General features: G+C 36.4%; 4 protein-coding genes across 4 annotated transcripts; 3 read left to right on the forward strand and 1 right to left on the reverse strand.

Moving 5' to 3' along the window:
- The first annotated feature begins 565 nt into the window (after window positions 1-565).
- LOC119992803 (cytochrome P450 98A2) lies at window positions 566-3,824 on the forward strand. Its single transcript, XM_038839591.1, has 3 exons — window positions 566-1,084; window positions 2,392-2,786; window positions 3,037-3,824. The coding sequence occupies exons 1-3, from the start codon at window positions 601-603 to the stop codon at window positions 3,679-3,681; spliced, it is 1,524 nt and encodes a 507-aa protein (XP_038695519.1). The 5' UTR covers window positions 566-600; the 3' UTR covers window positions 3,682-3,824.
- A 138-nt stretch (window positions 3,825-3,962) lies between these two features.
- On the reverse strand, window positions 3,963-5,307 carry LOC119992809 (cysteine proteinase inhibitor 6-like). Its single transcript, XM_038839596.1, has 3 exons — window positions 4,860-5,307; window positions 4,326-4,545; window positions 3,963-4,153 (listed from the first exon to the last, which is right to left on the reverse strand). The coding sequence occupies exons 1-3, from the start codon at window positions 5,238-5,240 to the stop codon at window positions 4,140-4,142; spliced, it is 615 nt and encodes a 204-aa protein (XP_038695524.1). The 5' UTR covers window positions 5,241-5,307; the 3' UTR covers window positions 3,963-4,139.
- A 3,153-nt stretch (window positions 5,308-8,460) lies between these two features.
- LOC119995319 (mediator of RNA polymerase II transcription subunit 15a-like) lies at window positions 8,461-17,668 on the forward strand. The gene is made up of 12 exons (XM_038841791.1): window positions 8,461-8,660; window positions 8,810-8,957; window positions 10,019-10,130; window positions 11,152-11,239; window positions 12,287-13,072; window positions 13,917-13,987; window positions 14,370-14,444; window positions 14,534-15,628; window positions 15,942-16,280; window positions 16,802-16,963; window positions 17,053-17,144; window positions 17,299-17,668. The coding sequence occupies exons 2-12, from the start codon at window positions 8,845-8,847 to the stop codon at window positions 17,537-17,539; spliced, it is 3,174 nt and encodes a 1,057-aa protein (XP_038697719.1). The 5' UTR covers window positions 8,461-8,660; window positions 8,810-8,844; the 3' UTR covers window positions 17,540-17,668.
- Window positions 17,669-18,119: 451 nt separating this feature from the next.
- LOC119995620 lies at window positions 18,120-19,086 on the forward strand. The gene is made up of 3 exons (XM_038842131.1): window positions 18,120-18,390; window positions 18,526-18,766; window positions 18,990-19,086. Exons 1-3 carry the CDS (start codon window positions 18,120-18,122, stop codon window positions 19,084-19,086), a joined length of 609 nt encoding a protein of 202 aa, XP_038698059.1.
- The last annotated feature ends 1,754 nt before the right edge of the window (window positions 19,087-20,840 follow it).

Genomic DNA, 20,840 nt, shown 5'->3' on the forward strand with positions numbered 1-20,840 from the left:
TTAAAAAAAAAAAGAAGTTATGTTGAACTAAAATTTGAATTTACCATATCAACATTTTTTTTTATTTTCTACATTTAATTATTAAATTAGTTTCCTTCTATTCCAGATTACTGTTAAACCTACCATAAAAGACATATATATCAGCTGTATATTCACATAAATAAATTTAATGCCGTCTTTAAAAGAAAATAATAATATATCAGATAGAATAATAATTAAAATAAAATTAAAAAGAATATCCATTAATCTGTTGCACTTGGAATCATAGAAGCCAGCCTCTCAAGTCTCACCAACCTTTGATGTTCATATTCCTCCATCTCTTTTGTGTTCAAAGTTCAAACCTCCCCTCACCAACCCCACAATACCCACTCCAATTCCTCCCCCACTCTCACCCTACCCGTCCCTTTCACGCTCCACCAACACTCATTACGTGTCCAACTCCCATTAGTCATTCATTTAAACTCCATCACCACCGCCCACTCTAACCATCATAGACGCAATCCTCTTTTCACCAACTCCCTCCCTGTCCTTGGTATATATCAACTTCCACAATCCTCACCACCAATTTATTATTCTCCTCCCTCTCATTACACGTCTTCAATGGCCATCGGTCTAATCCTTCTCTCAATTCTCCTCCCGATCATAGCATACAGCCTCTATCAACGTCTACGTTACAGGCTCCCGCCAGGCCCAACGCCCAAGCCGGTGGTCGGAAACCTTTACGACATTAAGCCTGTCCGGTTCCGTTGCTTCGCCGAATGGGCTCAATCCTACGGCCCTGCGATTTCGGTTTGGTTTGGTTCGACGTTAAACGTCATCGTTTCTAATTCGGATTTGGCTAAAGAAGTGCTGAAAGAGAAGGATCAACAGTTGGCTGATAGACATAGGAGTAGGTCTGCAGCCAAGTTTAGTAGAGATGGTCAGGACTTGATTTGGGCAGATTATGGACCTCACTATGTTAAGGTTAGGAAGGTTTGTACTCTTGAGCTCTTTACTCCTAAGAGGCTTGAGGGTTTGCGGCCTATTAGGGAAGACGAGGTTACTGCTATGGTTGAGTCTATTTTCAAGGACTGCTCCAATCCTGGTGCGTCTCTCTTGATCATTTCCTTCTATTAAATGAACTTGATTCTGTTTTCTCTGCATATCAAATATTAGGGTTGACATAAAATTTGCAGTTCAATATGTGTGTATATATATACATGAGAATTCTCCTATATATGTTGAGAATAAAATGTGAACCATTTTTTGAAAATGTGGATGAGTGAAATGATAAGTGGAGTCCATTATTTTGGGTCCCAAATGTTTCAAATCAATGGTGAAAATATAAGTTCATATTTTAGGCCCGTATTTTAAATTCATATATATTTATGAGTGTCGTTGCTTTATATTGGTGAACAACATAGAAGTTTTATTATTATCATTATTTGCTTTGATTTTTCTTTATTATATATGAAATTAATAATGACTTGGGTCATCTTTACAAGGTCCATATGTGGCATGCTAAAACTATAGGCGGTCAAACCTCTCTTTTTTCCATTTCAAAAAAAATGTAGATTAATAATATATATATATATAATAATATATATATATATATATATATATATATATATATATATTGTGTCCAGTATTATTTTGTTGTAAAATAGGTATGGTTTGGGGTGATACTTTAGGTATTCTTAAGACTAAGTAGATCAACGAGCTAGGCTCCAATCCCATGTTCCTGTCACGCTTGAATTGTGTGTGTGTGTATTGCAAAAGGATCAAAAGGCATTTGATTGCGATTGTTACTGAAATCCAAAAAAGTATACCAAGTCTAATGAGGAATTATATATATATATATATATATATATATATATATATATATATATATATATATAAGGAACTTAATTTAGACATTGTTTACACGTCTATGGTAGTGCTGAATGCCTATCTTCTATTAGAGGACTTATATGTGGTTGGTTGGTGGGTGGGTGGGAACCAATTGAATTGGAAAGTTTCCAATTAGCTATGACTACTTCATATCCCTTACTTTTCTTCAATAGAGAAAAGTCAAGTACACCTTTTTTTCATTTGTGTATAGCACCATGTTTTATAATTATAGTATATATTTGAAATAATTACAAATTATTACATAATTAACTTTTTTTAAAAATATTTTCCATTGATTGTTGTTTGTTAACAAATCTAAATAATTTGGAATAATTATTAGGTTCAGTAATTAAATACACATATGCCTAATCGAGTCGATTGTCAACCAAAGAACCTACTTGATTGCTTGTGTTTCATAAAAATATTAACAAATTGTCCTTGATGATCACAAACAATGCAATCATATTAATTTATGTAATTCGAATGATTTAATTAATTACTGAACTTGAATCGAATGTCCAGAAAACAATGGGAAGAGTCTGCTGGTGAAGAAGTACTTAGGTGCAGTGGCATTCAACAACATTACAAGACTAGCATTTGGAAAGCGATTTGTGAATGCTGAGGGTGTAGTGGACGAACAAGGACATGAATTCAAGGCAATTGTATCGAATGGACTTAAGCTTGGTGCATCACTTGCAATGGCAGAGCACATTCCATGGTTACGCTGGATGTTCCCCCTAGAAGAAGAGGCATTCGCCAAGCATGGAGAACGCAGAGACAGGCTCACTCGAGCCATCATGGACGAGCACACCCAAGCTCGCAAGCTCGGCGGTGCCAAGCAACATTTTGTCGATGCGCTCCTCACATTGCAGGAAAAGTATGATCTTAGCGAGGACACCATTATTGGACTTCTTTGGGTATGTATTTGATAGCATTTTCACAATAATTTTACATATCCCAATGTTTTTTGTTCCAACCATCCCTAATGCTGAGATAGACGCACCCAATTTCACATAGATCATATGCGTCCATCTCAATATTTGGGATAAATGGGACAAAAACACTAGAATCCTTAGCATTTTCACATTTTTGATGTCAATCATTTATGAGGTCTGTGTAAAGAAGGCTTAATGTTAATGAAACTCTGTTTTTCAATGGATGATGCAGGACATGATCACTGCAGGGATGGACACAACAGCGATATCTGTAGAGTGGGCAATGGCGGAACTAATCAAGAACCCAAGAGTTCAACAGAAAGCTCAAGAGGAGATTGACAGAGTCATTGGATTTGATCGGGTCATGACAGAGCCAGACTTTGCAAGCCTGCCTTACCTTCAATGTGTAGCCAAAGAAGCACTTAGATTGCATCCACCAACCCCTCTAATGCTCCCTCACAGAGCCAATTCCAATGTCAAAGTTGGGGGCTATGACATTCCCAAGGGATCAAATGTTCACGTCAATGTCTGGGCTGTTGCTCGTGACCCGGCTGTATGGAAGAACCCAGAGGAGTTCCGGCCAGAGAGGTTCCTGGAAGAGGACGTGGACATGAAGGGGCACGATTTCCGGCTGCTCCCATTTGGGGCTGGGCGGCGGGTGTGCCCAGGTGCACAACTTGGCATCAATTTGGTGACATCTATGTTGGGTCACTTGTTGCACCATTTTTGTTGGGCGCCACCTGAGGGGGTCAAGCCGGAGGAGATTGATATGTCTGAGAATCCAGGTTTGGTGACTTACATGCGGACGCCGGTGCAGGCCGTGGCCACTCCTAGGTTGCCTTCACATTTGTACAAACGTGTGCCTGCTGATATGTAATTTTGTTGCTACTCTGTTGTGGTTTGATTCTTTGGTTACAGTCTTACAGACAAGGTTTTCTGGACTTCAACTGAGAATGTCAAAGTGAGCTTGTTGGGACTAAGAAAAACTAAGCAATAAAATATCACACGCTGTTTTATGAATTATGATGGTGGCAACGACTGTACAGGAAGGCCTCTGTAATGTTCAATTGGGATTTGTAATGAATGCATGGTGAATGTGGAACCGGAGAATTCACGTAACTGGAGTTTACCATGTAAAACGGGGTCCAATGTGACTGTGTCTCAGATGGATAAGTTCCTTGTTATTAAAAAAAAAGCACCATGTTCCATTTCCAGGCAGAATGTACGCGACAAAGAACAAAATGAGAGGGTATTTGAGAGAATACTTGTTAAATTCCTGAACAGCGAAAAGAGCAAGGCTTTAGGCAATCGCGGACGCCTTCCTCATCATCCTTCTTAACGTGTTCTCCCTGCAGAAACCCAATTGGCACACCCCACAAAGTAGAACCTTCGTTAATGTTATCAAAGAAATCCAATTCAACCTCACTGATAAGAAAAACTCTTTCTCCGCGAAAATCATGTAATGTATGCGAAATTACCCAGCCTCAGTGTAATGTAAATGTAGTCAAATTAAGAAATTACCTTGTTTAGCACCAAGGTCTGAAGAGGCAAAGGAAGGGCCATCCCCAGCATGCTTGAATTTCTGCAACTCCTGAAAGTTCATCCATGGCATCACCCAGACTTCGGCTTCATATATCTTCTTCTTTCCCGCATCCATTGCTTCCAGAGTAAGATAGTACATCATACCAGCAACCACCTGCTCTCTGACCTTTAAGACCCTTGCAAACTCGAGCAGTGCATTCTGTAAGCATCGAAGACAGAGACGTCAATATATAATATCAGAAAAATAACATACTATAAATTCTGTAAAACATAGACTATTAGTTATACAATATCCAGATTGGATTAAATCATACCAAACAATCGAATGTTCAAATTTTTAATTGCTATATAAATAAATAGAGCCAGCGATCACGAAGAAGGAAATCAATGCATAAATAAGATAGAAATACTATTTAAGTAGTAAACCCAAAAATCTATGTATAACCTAACACAATTTGTCAAGAAGATAACAAAACGAGAGGATATTCGAGAGAAGAAACGAAGAGCAAATACCTCTTTCTTGTTGAATTCCTGAACAGCGAAACGAGCGAGGCTTTCGATCTCTGCGCTGTTTAGAGCGCCGTGGCAATCGTAGACGCCTCCACACTGCATCCTGATGAACCTCTTGATAAACTGTGCCGGAACCTTGATCGTCGGCATGCTTTGTTGAAAGTTGATGCGATTTGTGGTTTTAGGGATTAGGCAATTGTAGACGCCTCCAGACTTCATCCCGATGAACCTCTTGATAAACTGTGCCGGAACCTTGATCGTCGGCATGCTTTGTTGAAAGTTGATGCGATTTGGGGTTTTCGGGATTACGCAATTGTAGACGCCTCCAGACTTCATCCCGATGAACCTCTTGATAAACTTTGCCGGAATCTTGATGGTCGGCATGCTCAGTTGAAGCTCTAGTTGCTGTGATTTGGGGTTTTAGGGATTTTGCTATACTGTTTGGTCCTAATTAAGAAATACCAAAATCGTTTTCATTTAAATATCATATATCAAACGAAAACCCTTAAAAACTTTATTTTCAAAAATAACTTTTTTCATAAATAATCAAATAACCGTGTTTAAACTCGTAAATCGGAATTGATTTTATGATTTTAAAATTTGGGCAATTACTAGTTAATAACTTAATGAGTTAGTATGATTTATAAATTTATTAGTAACATAATATTTTTATTTAGTGTGAACTTTATTTGATTATGTTGCTATTAGTATGCTTTAATATTAGTATAATATAATATTAGTAGTAGTATTAGTAGGATTCAAATCCCGACAACGTTCAAATCTTTCCTCTCTCCAAAAAGAAACCCTAATCGTCTCTCTCACCTTTCTTCCTTCTCCCCAGTAGTGCTAGATCTACTATAATATATATCTTTATTTTTGTGTCGAATAAGGTTTTGATTCAGGTTTTCTTCACTCAAAATCTAGTACGATTTATAATGTAACTAATATGTTTTAATATGTTAATAGTACAAAAATACGACATTACAGTGTTAATGGTGGGATTCAATTAATATGATTTATAGTGTTATATGTATATAATCATACTAAGTATAAAATACACCATTTTGTGGTCTTCATATCCCTTTCTATGTCATGTCACTAAAACACACTTTCCCATAATTCTAATGGTCCAATAACAATAATACCAGTACAATTATTAATTTTAAATAAAGTCATATTTAACATATATTTTCTTATTTAATAGGGATGTATATAACCCGCACGTATAATATATTTTACTTGAAATTGAAATTATTGCCACTTCAAACACAACTTGGCATTTGATAAACCAAATTTAATGCTAAAATAATATGATCATTTACTCACCATTATGTTTTGTTTTTGTTAAATTATCACGGGTTTACAAAATTAATTTTCAAATAGAGGGTACTTAGGTTTCTAATGCATATTTATATACATGGGAAACTGATTTACAATGTATATATATCAAAATATTGGCTAGCCCATAAATTGCATCCTAAAAAACATAGTTACAAAATTATAGATTTATTACATAATCCAGTATAAATTATAACCCTCACTCTTATTTCACACAATTGTACACAAGTAACACAACAAACTTGAACGCCTGAATCATTAGTTGAAGTGATAAAGATGGTGGGTTGGATATTTCCCCTCCCGCGTTTCAAAAACACAACAAACTTGCCTTGAAAACTGTCTCTCTATCTCTACGTCTACCTGTCTGTGAAAAATGTCTGACCAACTCCCATGCAGAAATGTCCAAACTGAAGAGAAGTGCTGCTGAAGGGAAAAAGTTATTTTTTGTTGTAGTTTTTCTGATTTCAATATTGTCCAAAAACCATACCATCTTTTTCAACCATGCATGCCATGCACGTACTTTTGATATTAGGGTTTTTCAAAGTATCCATAATCCCATCTCATCATCGAAGAACAAACAATTTATAACCCGCTTCACCATAAATGCTTTACTATATTGTAAATAAACAATCACAGTTAGCTATATATATATAATTACATATAATTAGAATTTAGAACCACATTTAAATAATAACATTACAACGGCATGCATGTGATAATATTTTAATGAGTCCTGCTAATAATTAATTAGAGCCAAATTAATACTGTTTAAGAAGTTAGGAAACAAAATGAAAACGACACGTTCAAAAATTGAGGAAAAACTTCTACTAATTTATTTTTTTTATAAACTCAATTCGCATTTTTTTACTTGAAAATTGAATAATTAATGACAATTGTTTCCTATGAGCTATGATGTTATATATATGCTTATTTTTTAGAGAGGGAGGATCGAATTTTACCCCTTATTCAACTGTAAGTAATGAATAAAACAGTCATGATACTTTTCAACCATCCATATTCAACCTAAATCAAATGAAAAATGACTTCTACTTTACATTGAAGTAATGAAGTAATATACATGAATTTGAAAATACCAAATGTGCTAGCTAGCCACTAATTAATGTGCACTAGGGATGAATCATTTTGTTAGGGACGTGCAAGTTTGACTCACCAAATGGACATTCTACGACAAATCATCACTGAGTAGTTAAGTACTTATGATAGACATTTAAGTAATCAAAGGCACTTTTATCAATTGATTCGTAATGTTTTCTACTAGTATTTGTGTCTTAACTCATAGATATAGGTTCCGTTTGGTAAAATTTATTTGCCGTCAAATAAGTTAACTTATAAGTTGTGAAAAATAAGTTATATTGTAAACTGTAAAATAAGTTTCGAAGTGTTTGGTGAAACTTATAGTCGACGCTAACTTATAATGTGAACAAATAAATTACATTTAGTTTAAAAAGATAAAATAAAAATTATACAACAATTTAAGAATTGTACAAATTAAATGTTATTTTATGGTAAATTTCGTTTTTTCTATTATAAAATTTAGTTTTAAGTTCAAAGTTATAGATTACAAGATATTTTTAAATAAATAAAATCGAAATTAATATTTTAAAAATTTATAATATTGTAGATAATATTATCTTAATAAAAGAAAAGAAGAAATGAGAACAAAGTTTTGAAATATGCTTTAACTTGAAGTTTATTTTTTCGAGCATTTTAAAACTTATAATCTAACATTTTTGAGGTGTTTGGTACAACGTCTCCCGTGTATGCTATACCAAACAGACATATATTATGGTAAATTAAAAGAAACACATATTTTAAATTAATTTTTCTCCGTGATTTAATAGCAACTACCACAGTACGTTGACTGCAACGTTAAGACTTTGAATCCCCCATTCTTTATCGTTTCTACCTAAGAAAAAATAATTAAAACTTTCCAAACTTAATTTGATCAAACAATTATTTTGAATTTTCATCTTAAATGGAAAAACAACATATATACACATATAGTAATATTTATATTTACATCTACATATATATGGAAAATGAATAACCAACAAGAAGTGGTTTGATTGATAATTGTCTTGGTTTGGTTGGTAATTGTCTGGGTTAGGTATATCTTTGTCGAAAATTTAATTCCAATAAAAACATATTTTAAAAAAAAGAAAAAGGAAAATGAATATATTAATATTAATATCTTTACGAAACACACACGATGCCTTGCATTGCATTAAAAGAGACTCGCTCGCACTCGAAGGGGGTAGTATCACGTAACGATCCCCAGAAATCCCACACAGATATTCCATTACGCAACCGCCTTATGTCTTCACGCTTTTTTTCTCTACCCTAAAACGATTCTTTCACTAATGCGCCGCTGAATCAACAAAATCCGAATTGAAAGAGCAATCAATAACCTGACTACTGTACATTCTGGTCTAATTTGTGATCTGGGTATGCTTTATTTCTTCAGTTTCATTCGTTTTTGTTTGTTGTTCGATTGTTCCCTGTTTTGAAATCCGATTATCTGTGGACCTCAAAAGATATATAGTAACGACGTTTTTGTTTTTTTTTTTTTGGTTTGGGGTTTTTGCATGTTTCAGTGGTGTTTAGCTGTGAATCGTATTGTGGGGTTTGCATGATGGGCGATAGCAGTGGTGGTAGAACGGTGAGGATTGAATCGAACACAGAAAGCGATGACTGGAGGGCAGGAATGACGACCGATATGAGAATGGAAGCCGTGAATAGGCTGTAATTCTCTCAATATCCAAAACCCTTTAATATCTATTTTTAAAATAAAAAAAATTCAAACCCTTTATTTATTTTTTCTTTCTTTCTGGATGTTGTATCAGTGTATTATTTATGGATTTAGGGTTTTTTTAAATCAATGTTATGTGGGAATGTGTTTGATTTACGTAAGATTAATGTCTCTATACTGCTTCCATTTGTTTCTCATTGTATGGTTGTCGGATAGGTTTTATTTGACTGAAAGTGCACAATTTTGTACCGGGAGATTTCTGGCTTAAAGGCTCCAATTGTGTAATAGGTCATGCAGTATCTGTTGACTTCTAATACAGTTAGTGTGTGAGCCCTCTAGGATTATTTCAGCAAATTAACCTATCCAAGGACTTATTTTATGGTTACTGTTGTTGAATTGTTGAAGAATAATTCACTCTTTTAGTTCAGTATGAGGCTTTATTTTTCCTTTATCGGTCTTACAATAACAAAATTTTAGTAAGATAAGTGTGTTTGCAACTTGGGCATTGGCTGCTCAATTTGGGCCTCCCTCAAGTTCTCTGCAACTTGCAGGGCTTTTCTGTCTATATAGTTACAGCAAACTTAAGGAAGAATATTGCTTAGGGACAGAGGTACACTGCATGTATTCAATAGAGCAGAAACACACGTCTGTGCCACAGTCCGCATTGCACCATGCCCCACATGCTGTCTCTTGACAGTTGAGATTTTTTGGTAGTTCAATATAAGCATCATTCAGTTGCAGATTAAAGAAGCTAATTTAGGTATTTCAGGTGTAATCTGAAAAGAAATGCTTTACTGACAATTGATTAGTTCAGACATCTGACCGATTGTGAACTTTCCTTTGTTTTCAGCTTTGATCTTCAATGCTTTATTTGCAAGGATTTCGTTAATGTACTTCTTGTATGAAGCACTCTGTTATACTTATGCATCATATAAATCTTCCAGAGTACTCTGTTGATTTGTTTTCCTTTAATACATTTGCTTCAAGTTCTTATAATTTTATGATAATGAAATGAATCGGTAATTTTTGTTAAATAATGGTTTTACTATAACAGTTATGGAATGTTGAAGACAAAGGTGCCAGTTTCTAATACAGACACTTTAAATGATATTGCTAGAGTTGCTTTAGGATGTGAAGAGAAACTCTTTCAAAAAGCGGCTAAGAAGGTACGTCTATCTCTCTGATTTCCATTTATTCTTCGTTTGGCAGTGCTCAATTTTTCTTGGAAGTTTTTGACTATCTTGATTTTTTAACCTCCTCATATTTGTACTCTTATCTTAATGGAAGCGTTATGCACTGTAATTATGTAAATCTAGATGACTAATAGCAATGAATATTTACTTAAACAGTCTGTGCTCGACTACACGAATCCATAGAAGAAATTACTTGAAATCAATAAAGAGCTCGTATTCTCAATCATTTCCATCCTTGTCTTCTTTGGCCTCCCTGTTCTCTTTTTATTACCTTTTCAGTTAATTTTCTCAACTCTTTGCTCAAATGCACCGACATCTCTATGTTGTACATGGTCAAGCCTTCTTGGAAGATTCTTTCACGTTTTACGATTTTATCTTCAGTTGTCAAAAGCAAGTGCTTCTTGCACTTTAAGCGAGAAGCGATGCAGGGCACACAGCTTGCGCCTCGCTTCGACAGTGTCTCAAATGCGCACTGAGTAGTGTGCTTTTGCGAAGAGCAAAGCAATGCCTGATAAAGCGCGCACCTTGCACATTTCAACAATGGGGCTTGATTTTTCTTCCTTCTCTATTTCATCTTCTTCCTCCTCGTTTGTCAATCACTCCTCTCTCCTCCTCTGCCAATTGTGCCTTTCTCTGTTAATATTTCAAGTATTACATATTTACTTTTATTTATTTAAGGAAATTATGTTTATGCCTAAAAAGAAAAAAGTTATTATGTTTATTAAATATAATTTCACTCAAAGGAGAACTAAAATATTTAACGTCTTAGGAAAACTTCTGCTTTTAATTTAGGATAAATAAAGCAATCAATGAATGATGCTTTTCATTTTATTTATTTCTTTGCGCATTATGGAAAATATTGATGCTTCTCTCTTTAGACTTAATACATGTTTGAGTTGGTTTTGTTGTCTATCTTTCACTTATTAGTTTTATAATTTACGTACTGGCATAGTGAGTGTAATTCGTCATCTTTTATTTGAATATTGGTGATCAGGAAAACTATATCATGGGATTAAAAAGAAAGATTGACGTAATAGAGAGATCAAATTATGCTGATGTTCGAGCATCTTCCTCCACTTCAGGTAATGAGACATCTGTTATCATCATCAAAGCCTTAATTCAGCTACTAGAATCCATATCCATGATGAAAATTATGAGAGTGCATGATATAACAGTAATTTGCAAAGTTGAACACTTCAAATTACTTCTCATGTTAGAGTGTGAGTCGAAAACATGTTACTATTTCTTTTTCTCTTGGATTTTTTAACGTTAAATTAACAATTAAAAAGCATGCAAATGATAGAGAATACGAGCATTATGAAAAAAGTAACCAAGTATTGCTTTTGGCTTGTGTGTTACTTTTTTCTTTATGTTTACTTGTAACCAAAGTATGCATTTTATCTTGGAAGAGGAAAGATTTTCAATGCTTTATGGTATTTTATTTCCCTCTACTTGCCGCTGGTGAAAACTTTAGGATGGTTAACTTTGTAATCTGAATTTTTTTGGAGTTTTCCTTTTCTTGCATATATTTCACAGTCAATCCTTGCTCTACCATATATGGTTGTTTGTTTGTAGTTGTCAAGTTATTTTGCAATGTGAGAAAGCATCTAGGATTTTAGTTTGGAGGATTAGTGGATGTTATGCCATGGATTATTCTCCGTATATGTTTCTTCAAGCATCTCCTTTGGTATATTCTCTTTGATGGATATCGTCAGCTATTCAATGAAGAAGAGAACCTATGATGTGGTTTTGAAGTGGAATATATTTTTCGTAGTTACAGTTTGGTTAGTGTCGAAGCTGTTATGCATGTACAGTTCTTTTGGTCTGTGGTTTCATATTGACTCTGCGTCAATATTTTGAAGTGCAATGTGTGTTCCTAATCTGCAAATTAAGCTGACATGTTCATAAAGTTGTTTGAGTTCTTTTTTCTCTACTCCCATCCTCCGTGAACATTTATGTGGAATCCATTCTGATTTATATCCATTTTTTAAGAAATTTATAAAGCACTAATACTTCACAGTATGCATATTCTAGTGCTGTTGTGCTTGTTATATCCCATCAATACTGTAAACTGGTTCTCTGAATCTACCGTAAATATGAGTTAAGATAGTTTCTATTGTCTGTGACAGGTTTAACTCAAAATTCTGAGCTGCATGGTGCTGAGATTAGCTGTAGTTTGCACAATGCATTCCAACTTTCACATGACTTCTTTGGAAAGTTGGATGGACAAGAGGACACACAACTCAATGTTTCTGTCACCCAAATGGACACTCCAAGAATTCTGCCTTCGCAACAAGTGGCTTACCAGCAATGCCAGCAACAGCAGTTACAGCATCAGTTTTTGAAACACAACGCCCAGCAACAAACTAGTTGTCCTGCTCATGTCCATCACAATATCAACAAATTTCATGTCCATCAACAACAGCAACACATTGTCCCCCAGCCAAGTCAGATGCAGTACTCTGAGCAAATGATATTACCAACACCACTACATGGACAGGCATCTGGTCAGCAATCAAATGCTATACTATTTCAGCAGAAGCAACAATTCAACCAGCAAAACAATCTTTCATTGCTGCAGAACTCAGTGTTTCAGACAAATGGTGAATATTTTTCTGGAGTCCAGAATCTGCGAAATATGGTTGGACCACAATCAAAGGCCTTGAACTTGCAATTGCTTCAGCATTCATCCCAAATTCTTCAGCATACAGAAGTTACAGGTTTACAGCCAAAATTCCAGCAACCCATGCAAGGAGTTAAGTTGGAACAGGTTCTGGGTTCTCAAAAGCAAAGTTTTCCATCACATGTAAGTATGCAGCAAAAACTGCAAACATCTGCTGCCCTGCATCAGCCTCAAAATGTTTTTGATCAGCAGAAGCTGTTTCAGTCGAGAGTTTTCCCTGGGGTTTCATCTGGTGAGGAATGAACTCAACTCATGGTTTTGAGTCTCAAATGATGGTCAGATTAATTCAGTTATTAGTATTTTTTTTCAATCTGTTTATATACCTTGAGTTACCTTCCTGTCAATCACATATATAGATGCATTTTATGGTGTAATTATTTTTTTTAGTATCATGAAATTCAGTCCAAGATCAAACTATGGTGGCTTGTTGTATTTTAAATTTTTTTTTTTAACATTTGTCAAATTAGAATTAGAACAAGAGTTATAGGGAGTCTTGACGGATTAAGATTTATAGGGAGTTATAGGACCAGCAATATATATTGATGAGAGACTATACGGTCAATTCTGAGTTTTTTCAGGAATTTCCATGGAAACGTTAGGTAGATGTGCTGGTACCTTTTTAGAATCTTGAAATTAAGAATGGAAAATACTTTTTCCATGTAGTTTTCGTATTTTCTATTAATAATTTCATTATCTTTCACGATATGAGTGAAGAACTAGTCTCTATTCATTGTTTGAGAACCTTGGATTTTCTTCCTCAACCATAATAGAATATTTCCCATTCTGATCAATTTTTTAATATTCTTTATTTTAAGACTTTTGATTGATGATTTGTGGATGTATATTTTGTTTTAAAATTTTCCCATTTTGGTATCAATGTGATTTTTATACCTTTTTTATTCTGGGGATAACTTTTTGTCTCTCCATGGAGAAATTTCTTTTACGATGCATTATACCATGTTTTCCCTCATTTTGCCGGCGGAACTTTATCTGTTCGACTGTTTTCCTTTTGTGGGATTGGAGGGTGAGGTGTTTCTCTTTTCATTTTTGGCTTAATGATTTCTTGTCAATTGTAGCATCTTTGGAGTCAATGGCAGCCAGTGAACCAGCAAAGGATGCAGATTACATTGAACAGGCCTATCAGAAGGTACTTTGTTCAATACTGAACTGATTTTTCCCTCGGTTTAGTTTTTGCCTGGCTCCCTTTTAACATAGTTATTACATTTTGAAAATTAGCACCATATTTTGACAACCGGAAGTTATTGATGTTTTCTACAGCCTCTTTTATAATTCTGGTCACAGCCCCTGTCCATAAGGATGCCACTTCCAAGATTCATATTTAATGGGTCTACTTACTGCTGGATATTGTAGAATCTGATCATAATATTTTTGAGTCTCTGTGTGTTTGTTTACATGAGGGATGAAATCTTCTATATCCTGGGCCGATCATGATTTAGACACCTTACATAAATCTATCACTGTTTCACAAACCATGAATCTGTTGTCATTAGTTGAAGTATTGTTCGCAGATTCAGTCCTTGAAGAAGCAGTACCAGCACCATTTGGAATATTTACATGAAAAGTGCAAGTGTGCTTCCCAAAAGGTATATAGAAGCTATTTATATTTCCTAAAAATTTTACATTGTTGTAAATTTAAGAAATTGACTATGTTCATACCTTCCTCATCCTGCAGGAAATGAGGGTGGATGTATCCGATAAGTATAAGAAAACTATGTTCAAATTGGAGAAAATTTTTAAATTCTTCTCAATGTCCCGAGTTGATATTATTCGACATCCTCGGATAGTGGTTGATCGCTTTTATCACGATATCAAGCTTTACCTTGCTCGTTCGGTCAGTAATTCTGCTTCCAACCAGCACCATGTGCAAGTTACGCAGCCAACTGGTGGTCAAACTCCAACATCTCATCTGCAGCGTGATAGGGACCTGAAACTTCAGTTCAATACAGCAAACTCAGCCTTGAGAAGCACTGTAATTGGTTCATCTTCTCTATCAGCAACACTGTTGGAGAATCAAAATTTGCATTCAAACATCTTCAATTCAATTCCTTATGATTCTCAAGTGGAAATTGAACAAAGGAATGCAACAAGTATGCTGCAGCATGAGTTACACCAAAATACCTCAGGTGCATCAGCAGAGTCTAACATTTCTCGTAATAGCAGAGTGAATGCATTTGATTCTGCTGCAAAAAATCCAGCAGAACAACCACAACACCTCGAAAGGCTTGTTCGGCCACAATGTTTCCAGCAGAAGAAGCAACAAGTGCTGATGCAGAATAACCATTTGGGTATTGGCACAGGAATGGCTAATCCCTTGGCCAGTAAACCTTCAAACAGTTCCGACCAAATGCTCCTTCTAAGAACACCTACTCAACTGCATGCCTCCTCTCTTCCAATGTTTCAGCATTCCCGTACTCCTTCTGACCTGAAAAATTTGTCTCTTCTTTCAAAAGCTAGGTTGACATTGCAATCTGCAACTCCATTAGCAATACCTTCTCATTCTTCCCCACTTAATTCATCTTCTACATCTGTAGCCCATGCAAAGGATCCATCTGGTGTTTCTCCACTATCAATTAGTGAATTTAATGCACATTCCCAGACATCAGATTCATTAGCTCAAGACATGATACATAACCAAGTTGACAATCAGTCCCTTAGCATTGGTATATCAGACATGTCAGCGTCCCCGTTGCCAACAGATATTACTGGCCCTGATGGACAGCAGCAACCACGAGATACAAATCAGCCAATCGAACGATTAATCAAAGCGGTGTGTATATATTCCTGTTATTTCTCAGTCCACTAGATACATGTGCGTCCAATTTATACGACTTAATTCTTGTTCATTCAAGTAATCACAGACTCCCATTGAGTCTCATGCTTGTTGAACATAAAGAACTATATATGTTCGGGTTTTTATGAAGACCTGCTGATATGACCAGTACAAATTCCTTTCTTCTCGCCAAGTTGTGAAATTTGACATTTCAATAGTCACTGAAGATGACTTGCCCAATTAAACTCACATTTTTAAAAAAAAAACTCTCTCTTTTGATAGATTTCTAACTTATTTTCACAATTTTCAGGTAGAATCGATGTCAACAGAAACATTGTGCTCTGCTGTCCATGACATCGAATCAGTCGTCAATGTGGTTGATATGATAGCCGAAACACCTTGTGGTAGTGACACGGCAGGTGCTGTTGTTGATGATTCAGTGTACCCAACAAGGTGCAACACATGGGTGGGGAACAGTTCACACAGAGAATGCTCATTTTCCAAGAAGATTAAGCGCAAAATAAGTGTATCAGCTTGGGATACCATGTCTTCTTTCCTTAGTGAAATTGATGGCATCAATCAGCAAAGTGATCTGGTACATGACTCGGATTCAACTGCAGTATTGAAGCCAAAGAGACAAAGGATAGAGGTATATTCATGATCCGCCTAATCCATATGGTAAACCATTATGCACTATAAAATGCATCCATGGTAAAACCATTGTGCACTGAGTCGTCTCTAGTTATTTTCTTTATGTGTTGCATTCGTGTTGGCGTTGATATTGTCCTGTACTTTATGTTGGCTCATTGTGTAGTACACTGTATTTTGGGAGAGTAATTGCATTCTTAAAGAATTGATGACTGGGGAAAGATTTTTGGCATGATGGGTGGAAAATTTTATAGGATGCTAACAAGCGATTCTAAAATAGTAGAGTATAAGTAGATGAGAGTGTACAAAATGTTCTTGTTGCCTTTGCTGTCAGAAAATTCTTGAGCAAGCCTTTTTAAATTTATTTTCTATGACATTGTGTCTCAAAAAAACTTCCCCTAGACCTTCTTCATAAAACTCGATACTATACTCGTCTATCAGTGGAACTGCAACGTTGCTAATCTTCAATATTTTGGGATATACTCACTATGTCATGGATATAATTTTAATCACTTATTGCAGCCAAGACATGCATTGTTGGATGAGATCAGATCCATTAACCAACGGTTAATTGAAACGGTAATAGACTTGGATTCAACCGAAGCTGGTGAAGGCACCATCGTGAGGTGCTCTTACAACCCTGTGGCTCTCAGTGGATATGTTAAACCTCACATCTCATCACAGGTTTTTGAGATTTCTGAACCCTCTTGCCAACTATAATTTAAAGGTTAGATTGTTATTCTGATGTGGTTGACCTTCAATGTTGTTTACAGTGGTCAATGCTTCCCTTGCTTTTGTTCATTCCTGCGAGTTATCCAAATTCTTCTCCAGAAATCTTTGACGGGTTGAGTACTGTCGGTGAGAGGTAAGACACTCAAAATTCAACTCTCTTGGTAGAGTACTTTTCAGCTTCGTATTGTAATGAAATCAGATAAGCTGCTATTTTTTTTTTAAAAGCGATGCGCAAGATGACGACACAGGAAGTAATTACCTAATTTAAACGATTCTCTTACTTGCAGTGGCCATGGTAAGGAGGCTGTAGATGATAGTGAGTGCAATGACGAAGATCTATCAATGAAAGCAAAGAAGAGGTTCAGCATGTCCCTGCGCAAACTCTCGGCGCCCATGTCTCTTGAAGACATGGCAATGACTTGGGATAAATGTGCTCGTGCTGTGTTATCTGAGTATGTGCAGCATTTTGGAGGAAGTTGCTTCAGTTCAATATACGGATCGTGGGAAGATTGCATAACTGCTGCATGATAGAGAGAGAGATCTCAAAAGCTTTTAAACCGGTACGCAAAGCTCTGCAATCACAACCTTTATTGGTGTACTGAATTGCAATTGCTAACCGCCACCAACTAACTTAATTGATTCAAACTTTTATAACTTGCTAGTTTTTTCAACTATATATGAATACAAATTGTTTGCAATAATTTCAGTTGTTCAAACTAGTTCAATGAGTACTTGTACAATATTTTTCACTCTTGTGTTTCTTTCATTATCCTCGCCATTGCATCACACCATGACACATTTGTCACCGCAGACTCAGTTTTGATCGACAAAACATGCAAAACCACCAGACACGACGACTTGCATGTTCTTTTTGACCTTTGGGCTCAACGTTGGGCCGCCTTTATGCATTTATCCATGTTCGTGACAGGCCCATTTATTAAGCGGGAAAATTTCGAGCTACTCGCGCATGCGAGGCGATCGTGCCTTGACGTGACCTGTTGCTCTGTACGGTTTAATTGATCGGTCTCCACGCTCCCTATTTTCATTCCCACACGCAACTTTTATCTTTTTCTCTGTGCAAACCCTAGCTTTTTTTTGCAAATCGATAATGTCGATCTACCCGGTCCCCGAAGTTTACTTCCTCTCAGAGACCATCCCCGTCGACAACAGGAATCACGTTATCTACGATGTTAACTTCTACTCAGACACCATCAGCACACTCGTGACGGACTCCCCAGCCATGGTCATCCGCTGGCTATCCGAGACCAACCCTGACCAGGCGAAAATCTTCGTGGGCCTGGACATTGAGTGGCGACCGTCCTTCAGTCGCAACTTCTACAACCCCGTGGCCACTCTCCAGCTCTGCGTCTCCCACCGCTGTCTTATCTACCAGCTAATCCACACCCGCATCACCAACTCCCTCCAACATTTTCTACTTGATGATAATAATATATTTGTGGGCGTTGGCATCGACAGTGACGTTGGTTAACTAAGGAGGGACTATGGTTTGGAAGTGGGCCGTACACTTGATTTGAGGACGGAGGCAGCGGACCGTTTGGGAGTGCCGGAGCTGAGGAACGCAGGGTTGAGGCAGTTGGCTGGAGAGGTGCTGGGGAAGGATTTGTATAAGCCGAAGCGGATCACGTTGAGCCGGTGGGACAACCAGGAGCTAACTCCAGAGCAAGTGAGGTATGCATGTCTTGATGCGTTTCTGTCGTGGCAGATCGGGTATAATATTATTCCTGGTTGGGAATGGTAAGTTTCTTGGTGGTGATTCTGGTTTGGTTTGGATACGCGTTTACGGATAGTACTATCTAGGCTTTGTGGGGGGTTTTGAATGGCAAACTTTTTGTTGTTTTTTGCTGATGCCAGACTTAGAAAGTTGTTTCATAATGGTGATGTGGGACTAGCTTCTTTGGAGTTTGTTTTGTGCTTCCACATTATCCATTCCTTACTGAGCACACTTTTGTTCTATTAGGGCTTGCCCGTTTAGGATGTTGAGAGGTGTTGGGTTGGGAGGTGTTGGGAAGTGTTTGTACCAACGATCCCGAACGTCTCAAACAGTCAAGGGTTAGGAGGTGTTCGGGACGAACCCAACCCTCTCCAACACCTCCGAACACCCTAAACGGGTAAGCCCTTAGTGCTTCTTATTTTTTAACCATTAGGGCAAATCCAATGGTTGGTAGGTAATGGGAATAGTAAATTGTACTGGGAATGGTGTTTTGTTGATGTGGATAGAAATGGAAATGTATTGTCTCTTGTCATTGTACAATGGGGTTAAATAGATATTGGTGTTAGTTAGTTAATTTTGGTGGTAAATGTTTGAATACATACAACAATATATATACTATTCAAAACGATTTTCTATAAAATTACATTAACCATAAATAATTATTTTAATTAATAAAATTTTACAGCACATAAATACAATATTTAAAAAAAAATAGTAAATGATGGAAGAAAAATTTTAAATTTCATCCTGTCCATTTTGTGTGTATATACACACATGTATATATTCATGGGTTTGGGTCTTTTAAAAAAACTAAAGAAAGAGAGACATACAAAACAGTATCTCAGGAGAGAGAATAAGTTTGCAGTTAATGTTGTGTGGGCCCACATCAGTCCAGTAATTTGAAGCCCCAATAGAAGTCTTTGTTCCCAAAATTGGTCCAGCAACTTTAATTGCCAAAAAGCCCATCATTGTATGGATTTCCATTTCCCATTAAAGATTCATTTAACCCATCCATTCTTGCCCTAAAGCCCACCATTGCATTTGTCCTTACGATATATTTATCTGATCATACAATGTCATTTGGGTGTCAGTAGGATTTGCTCAAACATGGTATCAGTGTTTGTAGCAAGGTCTCTTGAATCTATGGTTTTTATTTCTTAGTTGAGAAATTTCTCCTGAGATAGCGACACAAGATCAAAACATGAGAAATAATTTAATGGCTTCATACATGGATGGTGATCCATTGAGAGTTTGATTTGTTTGTGTGGGTGGTCCCTGGGCAATTGACAAACAGAATGGGTCCAGCTTACAGTGGTGGCCCTGGAGTAGGGTGAGCTGGGCCGCCCAAGCCCCAAATCCATAGGGTGCCCCAAGAGCATCCATAACGGTGAATAATGGATATACATTAAAACTTGTGCATACTATTAATTATGGAGTGTGAATCCTACAATGGGATTGCTTTTCAAGTACTGCATAGATATGTGAGTTTATATGTGTCAGAGAAAGAGAAATGGTGGAAGAAAAAGAAGAATGTGTCAAATTTTTATTTAGTTGTGTGGTCTTGCATGTATATTCATCAATTAACCAGCACTTTATACATGGAATGTCTCTAAATATGTTGGGATTTTGGTGTGTCAAAAACTCATCACTGTGGACATATAGCACTCCAAAGAGAGATAAAATGGGTTTTGGAGCACTCGAAAAACCCACTATTGTGGATGACATTTGTCATAAAACGCTACTGAGACTAGTCTCTGAGTATCCTGCATTATGTAATTTCGATGATAAACAAAAAAAAAATATAATTTTTAAATAGTTTTAGTATGGGAAAATAATTTCCTCTTGGTCAAAGGAAAGTATATTAGAGCACCCACAGTGGGAGTTATATCTCACACTTGATACCCCACTTTTTGGAAAAGTTCAGCACTATACCCTCACAATGGGATCTTTTTACATACTTGATAAATAATGGTGTACAATGGAAATTTTAGAAAAACTTGAGAGTTCAAGTGTGAAGTAATTTTTCCAAAAGCCAATCAGAATGGGCCACCTGTCCTTGGTTGTTAAATACCCTAGATCAATACAGAGTATCGTCTT

Source organism: Tripterygium wilfordii, chromosome 3, assembly GCF_013401445.1.
Source record: "Tripterygium wilfordii isolate XIE 37 chromosome 3, ASM1340144v1, whole genome shotgun sequence".
Classification (NCBI taxonomy): Eukaryota; Viridiplantae; Streptophyta; class Magnoliopsida; order Celastrales; family Celastraceae; genus Tripterygium; species Tripterygium wilfordii.